A 25,882-nucleotide genomic window follows, 5' to 3' on the forward strand; every position below is an offset into this window, starting at 1 on the left:
TAGCAATCATGCCATTGACTTGTTGAGTTTCACGGATCACTGCAAATGTAATAGCATTGCCATTTAATTTTACTGTATGTTTTCCAAATGAGAATGATGTATTATTTATATTAAGTCATGAAGAGATATGTCCCTTCATGGGACATGTCTATTTGTTAATCTTATAATTAATATAATAACAAATTTAATCTCTCTCACACACACATATATGTATATATCATTATTATATTATTTTTTCTCATATAAATTATATCTCATATATAAGTTTATCCGACTGAAGCTATAAAATGTCAACACTCCCTCTTAGCTAGGGAGGATAAACACAAGACAGATATTATACCATTGGTAATATTAGGAATGACAAACTTTTAAGGATATCTTTGATTAGAGATATCCACCTTTTGATATCACATTTGGCATCAGGAGTATTGGCCTTCAGAATATATGATATTCACTGAATACTCTGAGTAATGATCTCCAGACTATCAACACTTGGTATTCACCATATACTCAATAAGGTAATGGTCTACAGGACATCAATATATGATATTCCCCATTTTGATATCACAATTGAGTATTGGTCTCTAGAATATCAACATATGATAGTCACCAGATACTCTTTGAGTAATGGTCTCCAGAATGAGATGCAAGATATTCACCAAGTGCTATGAGTATTGGCCTCTAGAACATCAAGTCGTATGATATTCACCACACACTCTATGTAATGGCCTCTAGAACATCAATTTGCATAACATTCACCATATACTCAAAAATGTCTATAAGGTATATGCACATGCATTCTCATAATGCTTACCATATAAACATCCACCATGCAAGGTATAATCTATCATGATCTGCATAGACATCGTAAGATGTCCATCATAGTAGAAAATTAAGTTATTGTAAGATCGTTACCTTTCAATAAACTCTGCAAATACAAGTGACATCATTTGGAAGTCATCACTTGCTCATGATGTACACAGGGGGTAGGCCCATTAAATCATGCAGTCATACGCATGACATCAAAAGTTTACATGAAGTCAAAACTCCCTTTGATTCTGATATGATCAAGATCTTCAAAGATTAACTAAAACATATCGTCTATTTGCCCCTTAAAATGGATGTGTTAGACTCCCTTTGAACATTAGCCTTCTGAGCTCCTTAATCTTTGAAGAAGTGTCAGACTCCCTCTGAATCTGATACTAGTCCTCCTTTTCTAGCCAGAACATGCGCAGAAAAAGATCAAGACAAATAATTCTTATAGAATCCCAAATAAGAGGTTGACCAAAAAAGTAATATTAAAAATAACAACAAAAAATTAATTATCTCATTATTTATAATTTTTCTTCTTTTATCACTCATAACCCCATACCACATTTATCTTGACTCGTAAGTTTTTATTTTTTATTTTTTTCTTCTCACGACCTTTTTTAATCACTCCTTTGCTACATCAATATCCTTCCTGCTATTATATCCTCTGTTTATTGTCCATTGTAGATGGTGACTACCATCATGATCTTTGCCATGTGGTCGAGGGCTGGCAAAAGTTCGCTACAACTTCTTTTTCTTATCAAGAAGCTTGCCACAAGTGACTGATATATTAATCTTGTCTGTAATTTACAAACCCTTTTTTTTGTGACTTGATACTCCATACTCTGCAAGTGTTCTTTCACACTCGTTTGACCACTAATTAGGGTCTCATCACCCAAATACACCTTTCTCTTCATTGAGCATACTGCCTTCATCCCATGTCAATGGTGGCAATCAACTTGTATATAGAATATCATTAACCCTTGCTTAGGTGGCGTCTCTGTCACTATCTTCTATCGGTGTTAATGTGCTTTGTGCCGCCTTTCTCAGTCATATGAAGTGTAATGAACATTCATCAAACAGAATAGCTCGACAAAAATATGACTGACTCTTTGCAAAGGATCACATAAATCTCATTTGGTATTCAGCTATTAATTCAGATCAAATAGTTGTCTGAGATCCAATCGGAAAGAGCTTGTCAAAGTCACAATGACCATGGATTGGCATTAAAGGCCCATTGCTGCGCAACTCACTCCATTAACTTGAAATTGGATATTGATCTCTTCATCGAGCTGCAATTTGTAGTCCCACCCCAATCTAACGTTGATCCAGTGACCAGTCATGTAGACATAGAATTTGTAGTATGAGTTGTGCATCAAATTGGTAGTGTGACCTACGGAAACATTTTCCATTCACATCTTGCATGCCCATTTCAAACTCTTCCATATTTTTGTTTTATGTTTGGCTCGGTATGCGATGGGACCGCCTTTATCAACTCACTTGTCACCATGTCTGCAATCGACATGAATGCCTTGTATTTCGCTGTAATATTTGACTGCCCCTTTTGCTGGAGTTATCCTTTATAAACATTTCCAATTGTTAATTGTCATTCAACCGATTTAGTTGATTCTTTACTTATCCTTCCACAAAATCTATATAGAACCAGCCTATTAATCAATAAAACTTCAAAGTAGAGTTCTATCGTACTTTATGATGATGACTGTGGTATGCAATGTATCGAAATTTATATTATTGTTTCCATATGAAGTCTCCAATTTTCATATGAGAATTGGCATCTTTCTTGATATGCTCTCCAATATTTGCAACACCACCGGGCCAACTCTTGCACAATATACATGGGTCTAATATTTCGCTCCACGGATGGTAATGGCATTTACAGACACAACTTGAAACTTTCAACATTGGTTTGCACGTAGACTCACCACACTATCTACCCATGGAAAAATCTGAGTGCTCCCAACTACACTCATCAATAGCGACATCATTGTTTCTTGTAATGATTGGCGTTGATTCGACTACATACAGCCCACACGCAATGTTAGACATTTTTGGGTCAGTAGTCATAAATTTCCCTGCACAACTTGCTGATTCCAAAGACTTCGCTGGCCTACAATTCAAGCTCATTCCTTCTCTTCAATACATTTGCAATCTAACTTGGCTCTGATACCATGTTGACTTTTAGGGATTGCTGCAAATGTAATAGCATTGCCATTTAATTTTAGTATATGTTTTTCAAATGACAGCGATGTATTATTCATATTGAGAATAAGTCTTGAAGAGACATGTCCCTGCATGGGACATGTCTATTTGTTAATCTTATAATTAATATAATAACAAATTCAATCTCTTTTTCTCTCTCTCTCTCTCTCTCACACACACACACACACACACACACACACAAACATGTATATATCATTATTATATTAATTTTTCTCATATAAATTATATCACATATATAAGTTTATCCGACTAAAACTATCAAACATTAGCACAACCTACCCTGGCCAAGGATTTAAGTGGGCAATACATAAGCCCGATCACCCACCGCTCGACTTGACAATAAGAATTAAACAATGGATTGCCATGAGCTGACTTAGTTATTTAAATATGATTAATGTTACTGATTTATGTCTTTTCTCTTTTTCATGCAAGGATATTTCCATTATCACCCTTCATTTGGACCATGCTGGTCCTCATGGATGAATTTCTGGGTGATTCCATAAGTGAAATCTGGTTTTTGACTATAGTTACTGCCATCTCATTATGCCCAATCTGGCCTATGGTATTATAGATGAGATTTATAATTCTTTCCAAATTGTATGTATTGACAGAATTGTAGGGATCATGGGAGGATCTTATAAGTATGAATTTCATTTTGAAGATAGATGTCTCTTTACAAGTAAATGGATAGATTAGATATCTGAATATATGAGTATATCTTGGGTATCCATGTGTATGTTTTGACTTAGCTTATGCCCAATGGATAAGGGACTGATCAGCTAGGAGATTGCATGTTTTTGTTGTTCATACCTTGGGTTGTGCTGATATTCAACAACATTAATCAAAATCTTTTCCCTTTCATGTTAAAGAGCTGAAAAGTGTTGCTCTCACTTAGCTTATCTAGTTCATATGTTATGATTCTAGCTATTTCATGTCTATGTTGTTTGTATAAGTGTTAGAAGATTAAGGGTATTATTTGCTTTGTTAGATTCAAGTGTATGCTTTAACATTGGTACCGTATGAATGAATTTGAGGTACACCCGCCTAGGTTTTGCAAAGCCTGAAGTAGAAGAAGAGTATAGCCTTATAGTTGGCCTCGGTGTCTGAACGGGTATGTTGTAGATGGGAAGTAGCTGCCCCTAGATGTATTTGATTCTCATTAGGGATTTTGAAACGTGATGTTTTGAAACACCAACAGGTGGAAAGGCATTTAGCAAGGCCATCGATTATAAAATAATTTGAAAATAATCATAACATAATTATAAGGCCTAATGGAAGAAAAGATGAAATATTAAAGGTGGCCTCTTAAGGCAAAAATAATAAAGCTATCGCCAAGGTCCAAAATAACAAGGATATCAAATGAAAACAATTCGTATTCATGCCTTAACATAATGATATCACCCCTTATGCTTGTATGAGTAGCCTTATGTATATATGTATATATATGTATGTACATATTTTATACCCACACAAGTATGAGTATAGCTACAATATTATTATATTAAGACATGATAGACATTTAGAGATCAACCACATTATGAAGATATCATTTTCTCTATATAGTTTTAATGATATAATTACAATTGGTTAGCTCATGGTCGTTCCTTGTACATTCTTGCTTGTCTAGTTGTTTTATCCTTGGTCAAGGTAGTTAGATTTCATACCTGATGGTTCATTGTGGATGTGGTGCCCCCTTCCTAACTCCCATTTTGGAAATACTTCCCCCCTTTGTCGTGCTCTTGCAAAAAGGTAAGGTCCCAGAGTAATAACATATTTCCATAATTTTCAAAATATCAAAACAAACTTTAAAGTATCAATAATCATTTTCAATTTTCATAATAATCATTTTAAATTTCAAGTATAATGAGTAAGAGACATGTCAAAATTCCATTTCACATAATCAAATATTTTAACAACTTCACCATTCAACTGACTTCACATGAATTCTCCACAGCTATTAGATTGTTTTAAATTAGGCAAAAATTTGGTATGCAACACCATAGGCCACTGGAAAACCTAATAACTCCACAATTGAAACCCTCAAATACCACTGTCATCTCACGAGGGTTGCAATGATGATTTGACCAAGCTAACTGCATGAACCTACTAAAAATGGGGACATTACATTTTATTAAATGGTTCATAAGGCACAACACTTGATGAAGGCTTTGCAAATGGGGTTGTAAGCACAGTGGATTTAACCATGGAGGAAACTCTGTAGTTATGTATGCTTGAGCTTGAGTAGTACTAGGATGAGTGACCTCCTAGGAACTCCCGTGCTTCACCTTTGTGAGCATCACCTAGATCCAATGAGGCCTAAGTGTTCCATTCATTCTAATGAGAGATGGGTTCGTGTGAACTACAACTCATGAAAGTATGTGTCAATGAGTTTGACCCAAAAAAATACATAGTTGAATCCTGATAGCAGTATCATAATTTCACTTGCTATGGAAAATATCTCCTACTTATCAAGAAAAAATCATGTTCAAATCTATGGATGAGCTGAAAATTGGCAAGGAAGGTAGATTATGTTGGTTAGGTCACTTCCAATTATTTTTAGGTCCACTACGTGAATTAATTTCTTTATAAATAGTTGACAACCAATACATTCATTAGTGGAATGGATAGCTAAGAGGAAATAGAAAACTGTCATGGAGATGTTCTAGTGCATGATGGATCATAAAGGCATGTTGCACATATAGTGAGGAGTAGTGACTATGAAAAATCTTAGTTAGGACTCAAACCAAATGTAACACCATTTCATTTTTTTTGGTTTAGTTGCATATATTCTAGTTCCTAATTGGACAAGGAGCATACTAGAGTATGAGATCTTCACATATATATTTGATTGGTACAATAGAAATGTAAGACAAATTCTTTGGCATTTCTAGTAACAAATACATAGGTAGTTAGATTGTTCATATTTCCAATAGTACCTCACCCAATCTCTTTTGTGCCTCGTCAAGCCATGCAACATATTTGGTATCAACATCCCAACATATGGCTAGAGATTTTGATGGTATTTGAGATTCGTGAATCTTGTGGTTGCATGTAGTTGGTGAAGGGTGAATATCTTGAATTGTATTATATTCATACCATGCCATGCTCACCATCTAATAGGATGAGTTTGAGCAAATGAATTCTATTTGTTCTAGCCTTTGGTTTGTTGACTATTGGATCCAAAGATTGACCAAAGCAATCCATTGTTGTTGAGGTCTAAATTCCTCCTCAATGTTCAATATCTTTTGAAGGATCTTTATAATTTGTTCTTTAATTGCTTTTGTATTGTCCCATTTCCATTGAGTCAACATGTTTAGGACCTATGATCATTTTTCTATGCATCTTGATGGCAAGAGGTGATTGCTAGAGAAGCATATATTAGTGAGGATTGGTTTAGGTCATGTATCCTTGACAATTTATTTGTTTTGTACCATTTACTATTTTTTGGGTCATTTGGATTTTGAGAACCTCTTCATAAATTTTCTCATGGGGGTTTTTATTGTAAGGGTACCTTTTTGTTTTAGCATTGTTCATGCCCTCGGATATTTTATATGTAATGTCCATTATAAGTGTCCTAGGAAAACTTATTTCTATTTGATAGGAGAAACTTGTTCCTATTTAATAGGAGTTTATGGAGTGTTATGAGAATAGGACCATGTCATACAACTTATTGTTGAATTTGAGTGTCAGTTAGCTATTCATAATGCTTTTTCTTAGATCTTTCTAGCAAGTGGTTCTCACACTATAGTTGATTCCTAACAAAAGGTCAATGCTAATTGATCACTCGACAATTTAAAATTTTTCTTTTTACAATAGTGTCATGTTATGTATTACCTTATTATTAAGTGATTCGAATTCTATCAAATAAAAACATCTTTATTATTTGTCAGTGAGGCTATGCCTAGGGTTTGGAGCTCGGCAATGAATAAATAGAGAACAAAATTGAGGGGTTCATTCTAATATTCTATGAATATTTTCAAATATTTTTCAGATCTAGAATGGGTAGCCACAACAAGATAAGCTCATTTGTCGATTCACGTATTAAAATCTTGAGACTAAAGGTAGCGAGCTTCAAGTTCTGATGTTGTAAATTCATTGTTATGGCCACAAACTGGAAGGCCTTATAGCTGGGCATGTTGGTTCCTAGTAGATGGCATATGTTATCATTAGTAAATCTATGAATTCTATTGTCGCTTTGCTGCAATTCTATGTTTGCTTCTGTGTGTACTCTTGGCAAGCTATTAGGTGATTGGTTCTGATCTCTGATTGGCTCCTTTTCCTTGCAAGCCTTGCATCAATATTCCAGGAAATCTCAAAATCATATCATACTATTGATGTATCTTTTTTTTGATAATCACATCCTTTATATATAGACTGTAATGTCCCATTTAGGGCATTTTCTTATTCGCTTCTTATTTCTATAAGTTTTCATAATAATCAATATGATATCTTTCTCAAAAGTTGATATATATATATATATATAGATGGTATTTCATAGGGACATGTCTTTCAATAATGTTAATTATATTTAATAAGATAACTATATTATATATTATTAAATTATATATGATTATATATTATATATAAATCATTTATTTATACAATATTATTTTAATATATATAACAAAGATATAATTGCCATATACTATAGTACTTAAATAGTATATATATATATGTGTGTGTGTGTGTATATATATTAATTATCTATAACATGTATTTAAATGTCTAATTATATATGGATATATAATTATACATACATACATATATATATATATATAGTTGATATTTATAATTATATTATTATGATATAATTTATATTCGTATCTAGTATAATTATACATTATCAATAATTTTAATATAATATACTTTATGTATAATACTTATCTATCGTTTAATTTATATGTCAAAATAGGGACATCACAATCCTCCCCTCTCGAATTTGCTTGTCCTCAAGCAAAATCATTCATGCGCAAGCTCCTTCATAGGCACAAAACATTATTGCATACAAGGGCCTAAAAGATTTATGAGGTATACATCTTAATGAATAAAAACATGAAGCGAACAAAAGTAGTCACATGAATGCATGAAAGTACGAAGCATACATGATGTAGACCGATGAAAACACGAAGCAAACACGATATAGACAGATGAAGACACAGAGCAAACACGATGCAAACAAGTTGTTAATGTTATAATTCTGTCAGATAAATTATATTATATATATAAGATATAATATACGACAAATATTATAATTAACTTATATTAAGAGTGATATATATATATATATATATATATATATATATATATATATATATATATATATATATATATATATATATATATATATATATATATATATATATATATATATATATATACATATATAAAATATGTTAAGGAGATATTAATTGTGTTATAACTATAACTAATGTAAGTTAATATATTAAAGAGACATGTCTCTTCAAGAGGCATGCCTCTTTATATCACATATATACTCATTCAAAGAGTAACTTGGAAAACACATAAAAATTCCAGAAGTGCTATTACAAGTTCAAATCCTATTTCTCTAACATGGTATCAGAGCAGATTCGAACTCTTGGGATAAAAGATTATAGAATCAAACAATCACACAAGCTTTCGCTCTAGACTAATTCCTCTCTTCCCTGCTGAATGAATTGTGATTCCAGTGCGCTAAAGGTGTTTATGATATATCCCTTGGCGTGTTCTAACAGAGACGTTTGGCACCTCACATAATTTGTCGTTGTTTTCGGAAAGCAACGCTTCAATAATATGTTAACAGGGGGCAAACCCCATGTGTCATCACTTGCCCGCTTCCTTCATAGGCGGTAATAAGCGCCAGTTGGGCTGAAGAGATATGTAGGGATTGCGTATTTGGTAGCCAGCGTTTGAACCTATCCCATAGCCACGTAGTAGACCAGAACCACTCTATTGTTGTTCTCGGTGTAGATTGTGCGTAGAAGCTGATCAATGTGAGGGCCTAGTTGATCCTCCACAACTTGAAACTGAGGAAGAAAGTGAAGAGGAAACATGTGAGTACTCTGAGCGTCGAGCTCTCCAACTGAGAGATTCGGCATGGGCAGTTCCTCGAAGTGAATATTGAAGTTGTGAAGCTCCCATCCCTCGATACGGCTTTGGACTTGGTGAATATGGGTGGATGGGGCAACGAAGGATACGACGGCTCCTCGTTGGGCGATAACTTTGGAGAAATGGAGGAGCTGGGTGAGGTGTCCTTGGGCGGGGAGCGGCACCACTACCACTCGGATTCCGGTGCCATTTTTGATCTCCGCACATCATTCCTAGATTGCAATTTGCTGGTTCACAGTTAAAGAACAGTTTGACAAATAACAAATAGAGTTGGGCAAAGTCTAAATCCTAAACTAACACACACGTATGGGGAATGTATGTCCCATTACATCGCCTATGCATGCCAACACTTGCTGTGCTGTACTTTCAGCATTGTCCCGTCCCTCGGCCAAATACGGCAATGCCAAATACAAATTGGTGAACGCTAAGATCATTACTTGGTTTACTCAAACTCGTATTGTACCACATCTGCCATCTGTGGCACAAACGCTACCTTCATTAATCTAATCTCAACTAATTCACATGGAAGAAGACATTGTTGAGATGCAAGAATGTTTGTGTAAAATTGATATAGATGAGCATGGAATGGTGGAATTTACAATGTTGAGAGGTATTTATGCAATGGAAACCAATCCAAAATGCCTTGGATCCAAGTAAAGACAAGGTTTGCAATCACTTGGAACTATTCCAATGTGATTTAGAATAGTGAGATAAGTATTCTCTCTCAAGACTAATATTTTTCATTTTGCAATCAGGCTCTTATATGTATCTTTGTATGTATTAAAAGTGTTATCTCCTTATGCTCTTGTTCTTTTCTTTTTTCTTTGAGTATGTTCAATAATATAAGAGTGGGAATCTAACATTGTAAGGGGGAATGATAACCAATGTTCTATTCCCATTTGAATCGTCCTTATATGGGAGCAGAAAAGACGTACTCAAATTGTTTGACAAATTCTTACATGGAGGCATTTCTTGATTTGATGCATATGGACCTTCATTGGAGCAATTTATATTATTACAGATAAGTATTTATTATCCTCAAGTATTGCATGTATCTACTCATTGTAGTCTCTCTCTTATTTTGTATTTTTATAATTACTATAAAAAGCTATTTGCCTTCATCTTTTCCTTTGTCTCTGAGGATGTTCCTGCAGGAAAAGAAGATTGGTACATTAGGCATGCTACCAAATATTGTGCAAACTCAATCTTATGATAGTAGCTTCAAAGAAGTTGTGATTTAGGATTCATTAATCATCTGATGATCAGGTTGGATAATTTGAGTCTCTTGAAGCGAATATCCTTGATGATTGACATTATGAGAGGGAGTTTGACAGTTCACTAGAGGCAACCTTGGAGAAAGAGAGGGAGCAGAAAATAAAATGCTTCAATCAAACTTTTGATGATCTTGGTTTAGAAGGAGTAGACCTTGTTGATGGATTCTCCACTAGTCAGAAACTATAACAGCTATAGGACTATGATTCATGGGATAAAGTCTCATATTTGTAGCTTGTAAGATCTTATGCTATCATGATACCTATTGAACTAGGGAAGCATTACATGACTTGCTACCAAGAGGTTAGAAGGATGATAATAGATTTAGAGGAAGTTTGACACTTCATTGGAAAGAACCTTTTGCTAAGAGGTCAGAAAAGGTGATATCAAACTAAGAGGGAGAAACCTTATTCTCTAACATGTTTTATGGTGAATGTTGTGAGAACACCACATGACAATATTCATGGAGACTTCATGGGAACTTTTGATGTCATACATGTATGAGCCTATCTCTTGTGTACATCATGAAGAAGTGACAACTTCTAAATGATTATCACTTGTATTAGGAGAAGTTGTTGTAAAGTGACGTCCTTACAATAACTTGTAGCATAATTCATTTTTGTGAAAGTGTTTCATGTAAGGGCTTTATCTTGTAAATCAACAACTAGGCGGTTGATATCATTAATTTGATTATCTACAAGTTGTTTGTATAGATATATTTTCGGTACTTGGTGTATATCATGCCCTGATATTTTGATAGGCCATTACCACATTGAGTACTTGGTGGATATCATTTAGTTGATGTTCTGATAGGCCATTACTCGGAGTATTTGGTGAATATCATTTGATTAATATTTTGATAGGCCAATGCTCATGTTACCAAATATGATATCAAATAGTAATTGGTGAATATCATATATTGATATTTTGATAGGCCAATACTTACATGATATCATATTCTAGAAATCTTCTGATCAAAGATTTCCTATATGTATTATTTTTGAAATATTACCTATGGTGTAATATCTATGTGGTTTATCCTTCTTCATTAAGAGGGAGTGTTAATGTTATAATTCTGTCGGATAAATTATATTATATATATAAGATATAATACACGGCAATTAAGGAGATATTAATTGTGTTATAACTATAACTAATGTAAGTTAATATATTAAAGAGACATGTCTCTTCAAGAGGCATGCCTCTTTATATCACATATATACTCATTCAAAGAGTAACTTGGAAAACACATAAAAATTCCAGAAGTGCTATTACAAGTTCAAATCCTATTTCTCTAACACAAGTGAAGACACAGAGCAAACACGATGCATATAGATGAAGACATGGAGCAAACATGATGCAGACAGATGAAGACACGAAGCATACACGATGCAAACACACAATACACACGTTATGCATTTCCTTAATTGTGAACCTGCAACCAAAAAAATCATTAGTACACATTATATTTAAATCAATCTCTTGACAAGGTGTTTATAGTCTCAATTTACTGACTTGTCAATCAAAAGTATTTGTTCATTATAATATTAACTCATCAATTCTTGTGTATGGGAGGAGAAACTATAATAGGGTGCCCTGTTACCCAATCATGGGCCTTACTGTTCTCCCTCATTATTGTTATCTCTCTCCGATCATCATTTCCAAGATAGTGCCTTTGTATGATGTACCTCAGGGTATTCACTCCACCGTAGGCCAATGCCCATCTCACCGTAGGCCTTACCTAGTACCTCTGAGTGGTGTCACCCAGCGCATTCCACTGCAGGCCTTATCATATCTTGGAAGATGATAATCTTATTGATTTTACTTAATAATATTATTTGTGATGATGATTGAAAACTAATCTCACTTAGAATTCAATATTAGAATTTTGAAAACTTGATTATATTCAATCATTATTTAATTGCAAATACCTAATTCGATAATTATTTGATTATTACCTATCAAAATCAAATTTTATTTCGTTGTAACTATTTGATTAGAATCATTGATAGTAGGTATTAGACTATTCAATATTATTTACAATAACAAAATGTGTCAATAAGAAGAAAGACACTAACAATTATTTCATAATAAAATATATGAAGAAATTATATAACTTACCTTATTACCATTATGTGTTGAAGTGGCAATTTAGGAGTATGAAGTAATCTTCATATCCACGTAAGGTCTTCCTCTAGTTTAATCCTGAAAATAATTTGATTCTCAGATGAGAATCCCAAAATAAAAGAATTTTAGTTGTTTCATCTTAAAATTAAAATTAAAATAAATCAAAGATGAACTTATCTTGACTGAAATATTTGGTAGCCTCTTCAAATTTATCCTTTGAGTCTACATCTCTGAATGGAAAGACTATCATCACCTTCCTTGACTCATAGAAATAGAAGAACTTGCAATATTGTTAAATCTTCAATGATTCTTCTCTAAGAATCTTTAAAGCAGATGGGCAACTTCATATTTTCAATGTTTAACAACTCCATATAGTAATGTGACCAATTATGCAACCCATGTTATTATCACCCTTCTTCATTACCGACTTACATCACCTTGCATAATATGGTGGGGTCGTGCTAATAGAGAGAATTTTCTTTATAAATTTGTATTCCCATTAAATGATTATTTATACATATCTACTTTGGTCTTTTCCCATTGGTATGTCCACCTTTTCCCCTAAGCGATATCTCAATATTGAATTTGTGAACTCATTTCCTTATCGAATGGGGTGTTTGTCAACTTAACTTGCAATATTCACCTGTTTTCCAAGCATAAGGGTTGGCTTGTTTTCCACTTAATATGCCAAGTGTGACTATTAACTAAAATAGCACTTTTTGAGCCTCATATATTGATCTCTTATTTCGCATTATATCTCTTCCCTTTGAATATATTTGGCGCTTATTTTCCACCTAAGTATTCAAGTCTGTTTCAATGTGATGTATGACCCTTCTTGGTCTTGCATTTCCCTTTCTTCCGTAGTCCAAAGGCGATACTACTTACGGTGCTGTCCATTATGTACGGCGATGTCCACATGAACCAGATGATGGTGTCCCTTATATGGAGCCCACGTCCTCCCAAGGTCGTTGCCTTTAGGCACTATCTAGGGTGTCTAGTCATTATACAGGAATTAGCCAAAAACACAATCACACGACCCATTGGCAGATAATATATAACTTGCTAGCAGATATGATTATAAACAGCATCTTGAACATTACAGACTAAATTGAATGATTGCCTATCTCCAGCAATGCAAAGGAAGTCATCATATGCCATTATTAACAAATATGATATCGGAAGCACTGATTATGTATGGAGGTGGCCGCTAAGAGAATCTAATACCTTGACTAATTAAGACACATCATTAAAATGGTCAGACTGACCTAATAGTGAAAAACAATGGCAGTAACAACAATGGAAATTTGCATGCTATTGACGTTACAAGTCACGGTTGACTTCAAAGATAACTTATTTCCAAGACACAATATTGGGTGACTAAGCCCAAATCAATATAAAGGAAAGATAAATACAATATAAATGTTGTAGAAAGTATTCAGATCTGTGGCCAATGCATTCCTAAACCAGGTGAATGGAAGTAAGGAATATTAAGTCAATTAACTATGGTTTGTATATTAACCAAATGGAAATTGTTGTGAAAGATACATCCCAATCCCATGTCTTGCAAAGATATATGAAGGCATTTAAATGCACTTCCAGATTATCAATACATTAGTTCATATATTGTTTACTTATCCTTTATGGACTGATCTGTTTAGAGCATATTGCTTTTCGACATCCTTGATGCAAGAGTACAAAGTTATATTCAGAGACAACGTCTCCATTACATGTGTATATTGTTACATCAGACACACCAGGCCTATAAAAACCATCTCGTTGTGCATATATTTATTGCTACATCAGACATATCCAGCCCTATGCTGCAAGCATATAATTATAAATCAGAGACAGCAGCCAAATCGTTGTAGAAGGTACATCAGACTTTGCAAATAATGATTTCTTCGTCAGAAACATTTACATTAAGACATTGATTGTTTGCACAATCAATTAACTTATATTTGACAGAGTTGTATATAGCAGATAATGTAATAATCATATTGACACTGTCACCATAAATCTGAATTGTTAAATAGGATAGTTCTTAATTTTTCTCTATTGCTTTGAAGAATGCCATCTGATTCAAATATTCTGGTAAGAAATCCGATAACAAATTTCAGTAGTTGATTAGGTTGTTTTTCACAGGATGGCAAGATCGTTGCTCTGATACCACTTGTAATGTTCCGTTTAGGGCATTTTCTTATTCGCTTCTTATTTCTATAAGTTTTCATAGTAATCAATATGATATCTTTCTCAAAAGTTGATATTATATATATAGATGGTATTTCATAGGGACATGTCCTTCAATAATGTTAATTATATTTAATAAGATAACTATATTATATATTATTAAATTATATATGATTATATAAATCATTTATTTATAACAATATTATTTTAATATATATAACAAAGATATAATTGTAATATACTATAGTACTTAAATAGTATATATATATTAATTATCTATAGCATGTATTTAAATGTCTAATTATATATGGATATATAATAATATATATATAGTTGATATTTATAATTATATTATTATGATATAATTTGTATTCGTATCTTAGTATAATTATACATTATCAATTATTTTAATATAATATACTTAATGTATAATACTTATCTATCGTTTAATTTATATGTCAAAACGGGGACATCACATAGACATAATAATTTTATGGAGGGGTAAACCCCTAATTCAAAAGTAGTCATAATTACCAACTTTAATTGGGGAAGAGTGAATTTGTGGCAACAAGACATGATATGAGCTGGATGCCTCTGTAGGAAGTCTTGCTGCTTTCTGGGGTAATGTACAATGCGTCCTGGCCAGAAAATGATAATTGCTGCATAGCATACACTTAATATGAATGATGTGTAATTGGAAGTTCAAACTTCTTATAAGGAGGAGTGAGAATCAATAAACTTACAGATCATTCACATTAACTACACAGTGGAAATAATAAAATGCAAAAGTTGAATAAGGGCGTACATGTAGTGAACTGTAAAAACAGGCAATGTAATGATGCACTTAACATGGATGATTGTGGAAATCTTGACCAAGGTCAATTTGTTTTAATTCAATTGGCAGCAGATAATATACCTCAACAAATTATGGTGGGTTATCAGAAGTGGCAGTTATTTGACTGATGAGCATGTATAATGTTGCATGTTTACTGTAATAATAGAATGACACCCTAGCTTGTGTATGTATATACAAATGTATTGTCCACCAACATCAAGGTATGGGCAATAGTTTGGGGGTGCCAAATGTCAGCAATTTAGTTTGATTAGGATTCCAAGCACATGCAATTGCTTTTTATAAGTAATCTTCCTCTACTCATGAATTTATATCTATTTCTCTGATTGCATCATATCCTGAAATGCTACTCAGTGTTAGTTTTATCTTCATTAATATGCCATTGATGTGATGTCTTAGCGCAGTTTTGAAATGCCATTTTTAGTAAATATATTATTTCCAAAGAAATCAATTTTGTTCAACATTTGCACTGGTCTAGGCTCTAAACCACATATTTGAATTGCTTACTTTCTATTTTACTGATTCGTTTTTTTTTATGATGGACAGACAACAGAACAATTTTTCAATTTCAACTTGCCAATGCGATTTTCACAGCTTAAAGCCCTTGCTAATGGCTTTGATAACACTTTCCAATTATATTGCAAGAATGTAATTAATCAGCTAGGTAATTTCCTCATCGATAGTGGGCTTGTTATTTTACTAAATGCTTTATTCTAGGTCTGTTTTCTCTGTGATATATTATTTTCTTGGCTGATGTTGATAGTTTGAGACGTGTTTTTGGATGTACACTAAATTGTTGAGAATAGTTTGACAATTGTTTTTCTGAAGTTGAATATAGATTATCATCTTACCTTACAGAGAGAATGGGAAGTTTGTCTCCCATCTCTACCTAGAGTTGACAAAAAAGTTTGAAATCCAAAAATTCACCTTTCATCTCTAGTTTATTTTATTATTGTTCTTCAAAATTTAAACATCCTTCATCACCCCAGAGAAGAGAGAATTACATTTACCTAGCAATATGATTGTGTGAGAAATCTATACACAAAAAAACCACAAAAAGAGCTGATGTCTGAGCTTGTGCTCCAGAAAACAAAGACTCGTATTTCTATTAAGAACCCAAAGTACATTTAAAAATCCAATTCCTCCAAGTTCATTGTTATCTTGTCTGCAAACAAATATGTATTTCATGTTTGAAGGGATGCACATGCACTAATTTTTCTAACTCTTGATAATAATTACATAAATCTAGCAATAAGAGTCTATTGGAAATCCCTTCGCAAGAAACCTGAAATGTTAACATTTTTGCTTGGGTTGAATAGGCAGAACTTAAGAAAATTTTGCAATCTTTCTATTAAATGTGTGGAGCACATTCAAAAGTCCTTATCTTACAAATTTAACTTTTCTTGTCTATTCTGAAGAGGAATTGCATTTTAATTTTTAATGGAAGGATAATGATTGAAGGAATACACAAGCATTTATTTTTCCAAACTCTGTTCAACATAATTATCAATAATTTAGAATAGCCATGTGAATTGTAGCATCAAAATTTGTCCATTTGGTTAAGTTCTCTCTTGATAGTTGGATTCTAAAAGCTATCTGAATAGAAACAAAGGTAGTTGAGGAAGGACCCTACCACATGAATGTTGGTTGAGTTGATTTCACCTATAATCAATGATCTCTTAAAAGGGATCAAATAGAGAATCAGTCCTTTCAGAAGTCGTTTGACAGCCTGTTTTTTAGATTTTTCACAAGCTCTATCATTTCTTCTCTTTTATTTCAATGCACTTTATCATTACTTTATAAATCCTAGTTCTACATTGCACATCTACTTAGTTGCTCTTCATAGCTTTTACTAAATTAGGATTTGAAGGACTCTTTGCATTCTTTCTCCAACCCTATATCCATTAGATCTTTGTTTGCATTAGTGCCCCTTTATCATTCAGTTGGCACTAATCTTCCTAGCTCTAGTTACCTTAGAGTTGGGACTGAAAGGAATAATCTCCTTGACGCCCTCTTCAAGTTGTGTAAGTGTGGTTATGTGATGAACTTCGGTTTTTATTTCCTTGATTCACATTTCCCCCTTAACAGTGATATCCAAGGATTCACTCCCATTGTGCTAGGAGATGGTCACATAAGCAGCAAGCACACTGATGGAAAGTACATGGGTAGAGGGCTTACATACATACTGTAAACAAAGTATACACCCTCATACATGCCATGCAAAGTACATGCAAGTAACATCAAGAGATATATAATTGAAAGGATTAATCTCCTTGACTCCATCTTTAAGTTGTGTAAGTGTGGTTATGTGATGAACTTTGGTTTTTATTTCCTTGATTCACATTTCCCCCTTAACAGTGGTATCAAAGGATTCACTTCCATTGTGCTAGTAGATGGTCACACAGGCAGCAAGCACACTGATGGAAAGTACATGGGGAGAGGGCTTACATACATACTGTAAACAAAGTATACACCCTCATACATGCCATGCAAAGTACATGCAAGTAACATCAAGAGATATATAATTCCTCATTGGGCGTGAAAACCAATAACATAGAACTAGGCACTCACATTGGACACAATCGCCAATGGAGGAAATCAATACATTATTTTTTAGCATGATTATTGATGGCATAATCTAACCAATCACATAGGAGCACAATGACAACCCAAGGATACATGAGTATATACTAGAGAGGGACTAGGTAGTGTCATTACAAAGCTTACCAATATGGCTTATATGAAACCAAGTAGTTCTCTTGTGGCCATATCTTCCATGATCATCAAGTTTGCATGAAGTGGGCATCTATTATTTGGGATTATTGTACACTTATGTTTCATTGGTTCAAGACTTCCCAATGAGATATCCTAGAAGCCTCCTTGTGCCTCGGCAAATGTTGGAAGCCACTCACATACTTCTCTATATCTACCTAATCCTAGGTTCATCACATTCACCAAAAAAATTGATTTTGGAAAAGAAAGCAATGCATAAATACATGATACAAAATTTATTTCTCAAAAACTGAAAAACAAGGTTCCAACATTTTCCTCACTAAAATCAATTGAGAAGAATGGTTCCCTCATTCCAAAACATTCAAAATCACTTTTAGAATTCAAATTCCCTCAAATTTCTGTTAACACTAAAAACTTAAATTTCCCTTTTCAAAATACCTTAAAAATTTATGTTTCAAAAATAAAAAATTTCAAATTAATCAAAGGATACCTTTTGGTTCCAAACACGAACAACCTTCATTTCCATTGTCAAATTCATTTTTTGGGCATTTCCAAAAAATTTGGCATTATGAGGCATGTCTTTAGAACAATAAAAAAAATTCAAACAACTATTTATATCTACCCAAGTTTTTAATTTAAAAATGTTTTGGGAGCTTTTGATACTCCATTGGTTTTCTACATACCTTTAAAAACAAAAAAATGAACAATAGAGGAGAATTGGAAAAAGTGAACATAAATTATGCCAAAAAGTGAAATACTTAGAACTTTATGCACTCTATAAAGATGAGAGATCCCACATTCCCTTTCCCAATCCAATACTTTGAATCACATCCAATTTCACCCACAATTGTGTTGGGAGGTTGGTGCCTTTGTCCCCTCTAGGTGAAGGTACTGTTCAGCATAGACCGATGGATTTGTGACATGTGCTTAACTGCCTCCCGTGGATCCTTGTCTTTGGCTGTTGTGACATTCATTGGCAACTCAAGCTTTTGGTGTAATGGTAGCGGTGATTCCAACAAGTGGTATCAAAGTGCTAAGTTACGTGTTCAAATCCTTAAGTCATGCTAAGGGGGAGATTGTTGGGAGGTTGGTGCCTCTGTTCCCTTCTAAGTGAAGGTACCGTTCAACATAGACCCATGGATTTTTGAGGTGTGCTTAACCGCCTTTTGTGGATCCTTGTCTTTGGTTGTTGTGACGTTCGTTGACAGCTTGAGCTTTTGTTGTAACGGAAGCAGTGATTCCAACAAATTGCACTCCCAATTCAAATTTGAAAACTTTTACAAGAGGAGGGTGTTGGGATCAATCTCTTCCAAAAGAAAAGAGGGTATATGAATTGATCCTTTTTCCGTTTTAACCTTTTGTGCTTTTCACTATTCCCTTATTTTTCTAATTTATTTATTTTATTTTTCCGTACCTTTTTGGACACATTTAGAACACAAATATGACAATTTTATTCAATTATTTGCAGTCATTATTTAAATATGATTGAATTTACAGGCATTTCCAACCCATTTAATATTTAAAAAGAAAAATGATATAATATTATTATGAATTTATTTAATTGCATTTCATTCCAATTTTCACTTAAGCCACATAAGCCATTTAAGAATATCCGCAATTAATAACTAATGTTTAAATTTATAATTCAACTCCATAAAGCATAGATAGATAGATAAGATTTTAACATCCACGAGGCTGAGCATAGCCTATGGGACACTATACCCACTACATTGACTTTGTTTATTCGGTTCGCTTTTTGTGGAGGCTGATGATGTGTCCCCCAAACTTCTCAACGTTCTCCTTGTTGAATAAGTTTGTATTATGAGTTGTCGGATAGGATATCCGCGAATTTTACCTTGCTGTCCTTGTATGCCTTACATTCCAAAATGAAGTGTTGTTCAGTTTCCACCTTCCCATAATTGCAAAACGAGCAGATTCTTTCTTCCCAAGGCGCTTTTGGTCTCTTCCACCGTCCGGTCTCACATCGGAGTTGATGAGAGTTGGTCCTTAGTTGTGCAATAAGAGTCTTAGCTCTCCAAGGTATGTTGGCCTCTATATACTCCTTTTGGCTTTGATCACCTGTGAGGTCGAACTTGCTGATGTAGTAAGTCTTTTTCCTTCCAAGCCCCTTTCACCAATTTCTCTTATGAAATTTCTCCATATATAAATGGACTTCAAAATTTCCACTGATTTGGTAATGGGTTAACATAGGGTCAAAAATGACACATACCATAATTGAAACGAGTAACATTGTAGGATGACATCAGTCTTTTGTGTTGATGAATAATTTGGGAACTTTGGAGGCCTAGAAAGACTAAATTTTGATACAATATATTAATGAATGTATTTTAACTGGCTTGGCTTGAAGGTCTAAATCTTCTGGTAATAATTTGGGCCTCTTGTCTGAGATGCGTCCAAGAATTAATGACTTACATGGGCCACTTTTCTCTGATTCAAAGATTTCAATTTGTTGAAGAAATCTGATTTTTCTTCATTTGTTATTGGCTTTTGTTTTCAGTCAATTTATGAGTTAGCCTACCTAGTTTTCATTCAGTTAGATGAATCAATAAATGGACAAAAGAAACAGTGCACCAACTCCTAGTAAACATAAGTACATTTTTAAAATGACGAACAATGGGGAAAATAGTTTTATTGTTGGAATTTCAAATTGCTTCCTGCTTTGGACTTACACTAGTAATGAGATTTGAGCAAAATGATTAAAAACATTCTGTAAGTGCATACATCTTTGGCAAGCTTTGATTTTTTTTGATATAGTAAACTTTAGATAATTGTACTATACACTTAATATTTTCTTTTAACTTCTTTTTTATCATCTTTTGTAGTTAATGGAGAGTACTTGGCTTATTATTGGTTGCATATGGGATCAATATGACTTTAATTTAACATTTAATTGAGTGCAGTTAATAAAGATGATCTTCTACCACCTGCACCAATTTTAACTCGACACAAAAAGGATTCTGCAGTCGATGCTTTTACCAAGAAGAAAGTTAGTGATATCAGAGAACGAGATGAAGGGCGTGTTAATGAAATTACTGACTTGTCAATGTCTAAGCTCTGCGTTCGTCTAAATTCTTTGCATGTGAGTTTATTTTCATCTATTAAATTTAATTGCAAAGTGTGATTAAATGTATTATCAAGTGTTGGATTTGGGGTTCATTTTCCATGTCAAAACATTTGTCATTTAGGTTTTGAGTCAGTTTATGAATTTGTTGGCTTCTGTTTGGAGTCAATTTATGAATCAGGATACTTAGTTTTCAGTGGGTTAAATGAGTCAATAAATGGATAAAATTTGTGAGTTATTTTTCATCTATTAAAAGATTACTTGCTTTCCTACAATCGTTTGAGATTCATTTTCCATGTCAACATATTTGTCATTTAGATTTTAAATTTTTATATGACCAAAACGCTGCAAGTTTTCTATTGTATAACTAGGAAATTGTGTAATATCAGCATGTGCTTGGGTGCACGTTTACCGGAAAGCTTAAATGTGCCATTGATTATGTTTGAACACCTTTTTCTTGGCTTGAGAAAAGTACCATAGTTAAAAAATTCAAACTTGGCAGTGACTTGACAAGCCCAAAAGTTTTATAAACTAGGACCCTGTAAAACTTGGGGAAAATTTTGGTAAATAGATAGTAAAATTTATTGAACATTAGATAATAGATAATGTAGTATGTTCCAAAAACACATATACTGTATTTGTAGAACATATTACTAGTTTCCATCATATATACAATATACACGTTTATTATATTTATCATGTACATTTATATAGTATAATAACTATGTTTACCGCATAGATTAATTGATCAACGCACACAGACAATGAAATAAGAACAGCAACAGCAGATTACATCCAGAGCATAAGATGCTTTACAATGACCCAAGAGGGTGTATAAATACTTTCCGCCGAACCTTCTAGAAGAGGTCCGTCGGCTACAAAACAATCTTAATCTCGTAGGCTACAAAATCTTTACCGATGACGTCGGCTATAGAATACAAAAACACCGACGACAATCAAGTCGGCTGACAAACTACAATTGATTTACTCTGCACATCTGTAATAATTTTTAAAGTACTGCAAATTAATTAAAGTAATACACTTTATTTATATTTTATTTTATTAACAATATTATATCTATAAAAATTATAGAGTAGTTTTTTTTTATCGTTAATAGATTTAATTTTATTCATAAAAAAAACAAAGGTACATTTTCTAAAGCAGTAGTAACCCTAAATTATCCACCAACATCAAATTGCAGATCGACAACAACTCTGCAAACTTCCCCACCCCTACCAGCAGCTAGCCCTTCACGGCAATAACAGTGTCATTTTCAATATTTCAATTTTTTTTTGAAACACAAAAACTGTCGATCTCTCATGCCACCCATCCTAAACATAATTAAATCCTTAAAAAAACTAGATCCTCAATAAACATTTAATTCAACTTCAAAAGAAACAAACCCAACACCTGGAGATGAAAATGATCATTGGAGCCCTTGCAATTCTCCTCAACTTGCTGGTGCTTCCTTACACCCATTCCTTCCACAGTTTCACCATTGTGTTCTCGTAGCCACTCGTTTAGTTTCTCCTCACTAAATTTGGGTCCTCCAGCAGCAATTTTCACCTTTCTTCTCTGCACATTTGGAGCCACTTGTTCACCATCACCTTATCCTCTGCTGTCCACTGAGCCACTTGCTTCGTTTCTGCAATGTCTTTGTCTAGCAAGTGAATCATCACAACCGGTTTAATTGCTAACCAGCCTTTGCGAGCCTCCTTAAATCTTTTCTTCCTGTAATTTTCATCGAACCTCCACACAAATGGGGTGTAGTTGGTTCCTTTAATCTTCTCAAGTCCAATTTGTTTACTAGCCAACTTTATCCCCAAATCTAGGATTGACTTCTCAAGAATCTCATCCATGCCCCCAAGGAATTCTCTTGGAACAATGGTCTCCATTAGCACTCTGATAATGACCTTATCATCTCCTAGCTGTAGCCCCCATGCCATAATCATTGTGAAAATATGTGTTCATTCTGTGGTGACTCTTTGATTGAACATCTCTCCCAAAATTATCATCCCACTGTCTGTTAATTCCTTATCTTCGAAGATGAACATCTTGTCTATCCGTTTCTTTGTTATCTGGCCAAGAAAAAGGGTTCTATTTCTTGGGGGAGGTTAAAGTGAAAGTTATCTCCATCCTTTCACTCTCAAGATAGAACACACTTCAAGTTAGTTTACTAACTGCCATGTTTTAATGGCTAAACTTTCAGTCTACTCCCGCAATAAATGCAATATCCTTCAAGGGCTGGATGTCACTTCATCCTTCATCAACAATCGCTTCACCATTCTCGTTTGCTGCCAATAAAACTCAAAACCTCTTTTAATGCTCTTTTCTGGTTTCTTGAGGGTGACGGGAAGGCAACGGTTATCAAATTCAGCCTTCTTCATCCATCACTAATTTCTGAAAATCTTCAATTCTGGTCTCTTCCATTTTAAATACTAAAGCTCATTTTGAAAGCATGTTTGCCTCTTTATTCCCTTGTCTTCGAACATGTGTTATTCTATAGTCTTTTAGGGGTGCCAATTCCTTTTCATATGCCAAATGTGGAAATGCTAATGCCACGATAACCATCTACTAATGTTATACATCAAAATATATTAATAATATAATGACAAAAATGCTGTAAACATATCACATCTGAATGGCAAAATATTATTCTTATTGATTATGCAAAAATCTTACATCAAGCATAAGCATAATCCCCCAGTCTTGGTAATCCCTTACAAATAATATTCTCGGTTGGTTAAGAATACTGACCATCACAACCCTTTGGCACAACCAACTTATTGTTATCCTGTACTAACAAGTATTAATCTACTAACAATAATTAATTGCCTACATTATACCCTCACCAAAACTAGTGAGCAAAAAGCTTCCTACTAGGATGGGTGAGAAGACGTCTCTGGAGTAATGGATGTGGTGGTCCATGATAATTGTCGTTAGAGAAGCTTCAGATCTCTTTTTGCAGTCAACTATTTTTTTCCTTGTTACCTTCAATAATCTCAGGGCTTCCATAGAATCCTTTTCTGCCTCTGCCAACTTTGTTCCCTTTCTATGCATACAGTCTTCTCCTGGCTTAATTCAAGTTACAATTCTTGGATCCTTTTTTGAAGGTTATCTTGCTGCCCTAATGCTTCCTGAGTCTGCCATTTGGTTTTCTGTATCTGGAGGAACGTGTTTTTGAAAGTTTGTTCCATCTCGGTGAGGATGTCTATCATCCCGATTGGCCCCTTATATTTGATCAGTACTTGGGGAATACCCCACTCCTACTCGTCTTTTTGCTCTGTGCCAGGCCATCCTTGCCTTACTAGGTGCTCCCTAAATTCCTCTTCACAATACTCCATGAATTTTAACCCCATGTCCAATGCCTTGGCCTTCTTTGCATCATGTTCCATGTTGTGGAAGTCATGGTCTCTAACTCAGTGAGAACTGTTGAGCATAGTCCCCAAAACCGAGGGTGTGATTGTCTTCTGCAATTCCTTCTCCCATATGTTGGCTTCTCTCATCTACTTCTGCTACCTGCTGGCCTACGTTAGCCTCTTCCTCCAGTTGCCCCAACATGAAGGTGGGTGAAGGAGGTGGAATGTTGTGTACCTTCATCTGGAACTTCGCTAAGAGGTTATTGACTTTTATGTCGATCTCCCCATCTTCTTGTTCTCTAGTAGTTGCTGATGGAAGTGTAGGGGGCTACCGTGGGAGGTGTTAGTGGTGGTGTGGGGGTAATCAGTAGTCCTATTGGTTATACTCTCTCAATCCCTTGGGACGTAGTGATCTAACCGCATGGGATCCTTGTTTGGTCAATCAAAGGTCCACTATTTTTACTAAGGTATTCCGGTGGGTCCAAGTGTGCTACTTTTGATAGTTGGGATGGGTGAAGGATATCCTCTTTGCCCTTCAATCTTGGAATGTTGGTGCTTGTCTTGTGTTGCTGCCACCAACTTCCCACCCCATTCCTATGCCATGTATTGTGCCAACTACCTGCCAAGTGCTGTGTCAACCTCTCTGCTAACTCCTGTGCGAGCTATGGTGCCAATTTCCGTGCTAGCTGTGGTGCCCGCTGTGGTGTCAGCCTACCCACCTACTGCCATGGCGATTGTCCTGCTGATTCCCGTACCAACCAGGCCGCTAGTTGTTCTGCCAAGTTCACTATGAATGCCAACTTTTTGTCCTGGGGTTCATGTCCGTTTGCAGTATCTTTTGCATCTGGAGAAGTGTCATCCTCAGAAAGGTCTAGTGCATTCTCTGGCACTGATCCTGACAGTGGTCCCCCTTCAACATGAACAAACTTGATTTCATCTGACATTGCCGGCTCAGCGTCTTTCCCCTTAGTGCTATAGGGTGCCATTTCAAGAAACTCTCCATTAAAGAAAAACAATGACACTAGCAATTTTGTAAAAAAATCTAAGTTACCAGATTCTCTCCTGGACCTAGGATTTCCTGATTTAATTCTCTCAAAAGTCTGGTCCTTGTCA

At 34.5% G+C, this 25,882-nt stretch overlaps 1 protein-coding gene across 1 annotated transcript in view; it reads left to right on the forward strand.

The window, feature by feature from the left end:
• LOC149531985 (protein unc-13 homolog) overlaps positions 1–25,882 on the forward strand; it is a 117,691-nt gene that overhangs the window by 69,768 nt on the left and 22,041 nt on the right. The window contains exons 19-20 of the mRNA XM_089811386.1: positions 16,142–16,259; positions 21,250–21,428. Coding sequence (XP_089667512.1) covers positions 16,142–16,259; positions 21,250–21,428 — 297 coding nt within the window. The remainder of the gene's footprint in view (positions 1–16,141; positions 16,260–21,249; positions 21,429–25,882) is intronic.

This window comes from Cupressus sempervirens, chromosome 11 (genome assembly GCF_028749045.1).
Source record: "Cupressus sempervirens isolate cs-2001-9-10 chromosome 11, ASM2874904v1, whole genome shotgun sequence".
Lineage (NCBI taxonomy): Eukaryota > Viridiplantae > Streptophyta > Pinopsida > Cupressales > Cupressaceae > Cupressus > Cupressus sempervirens.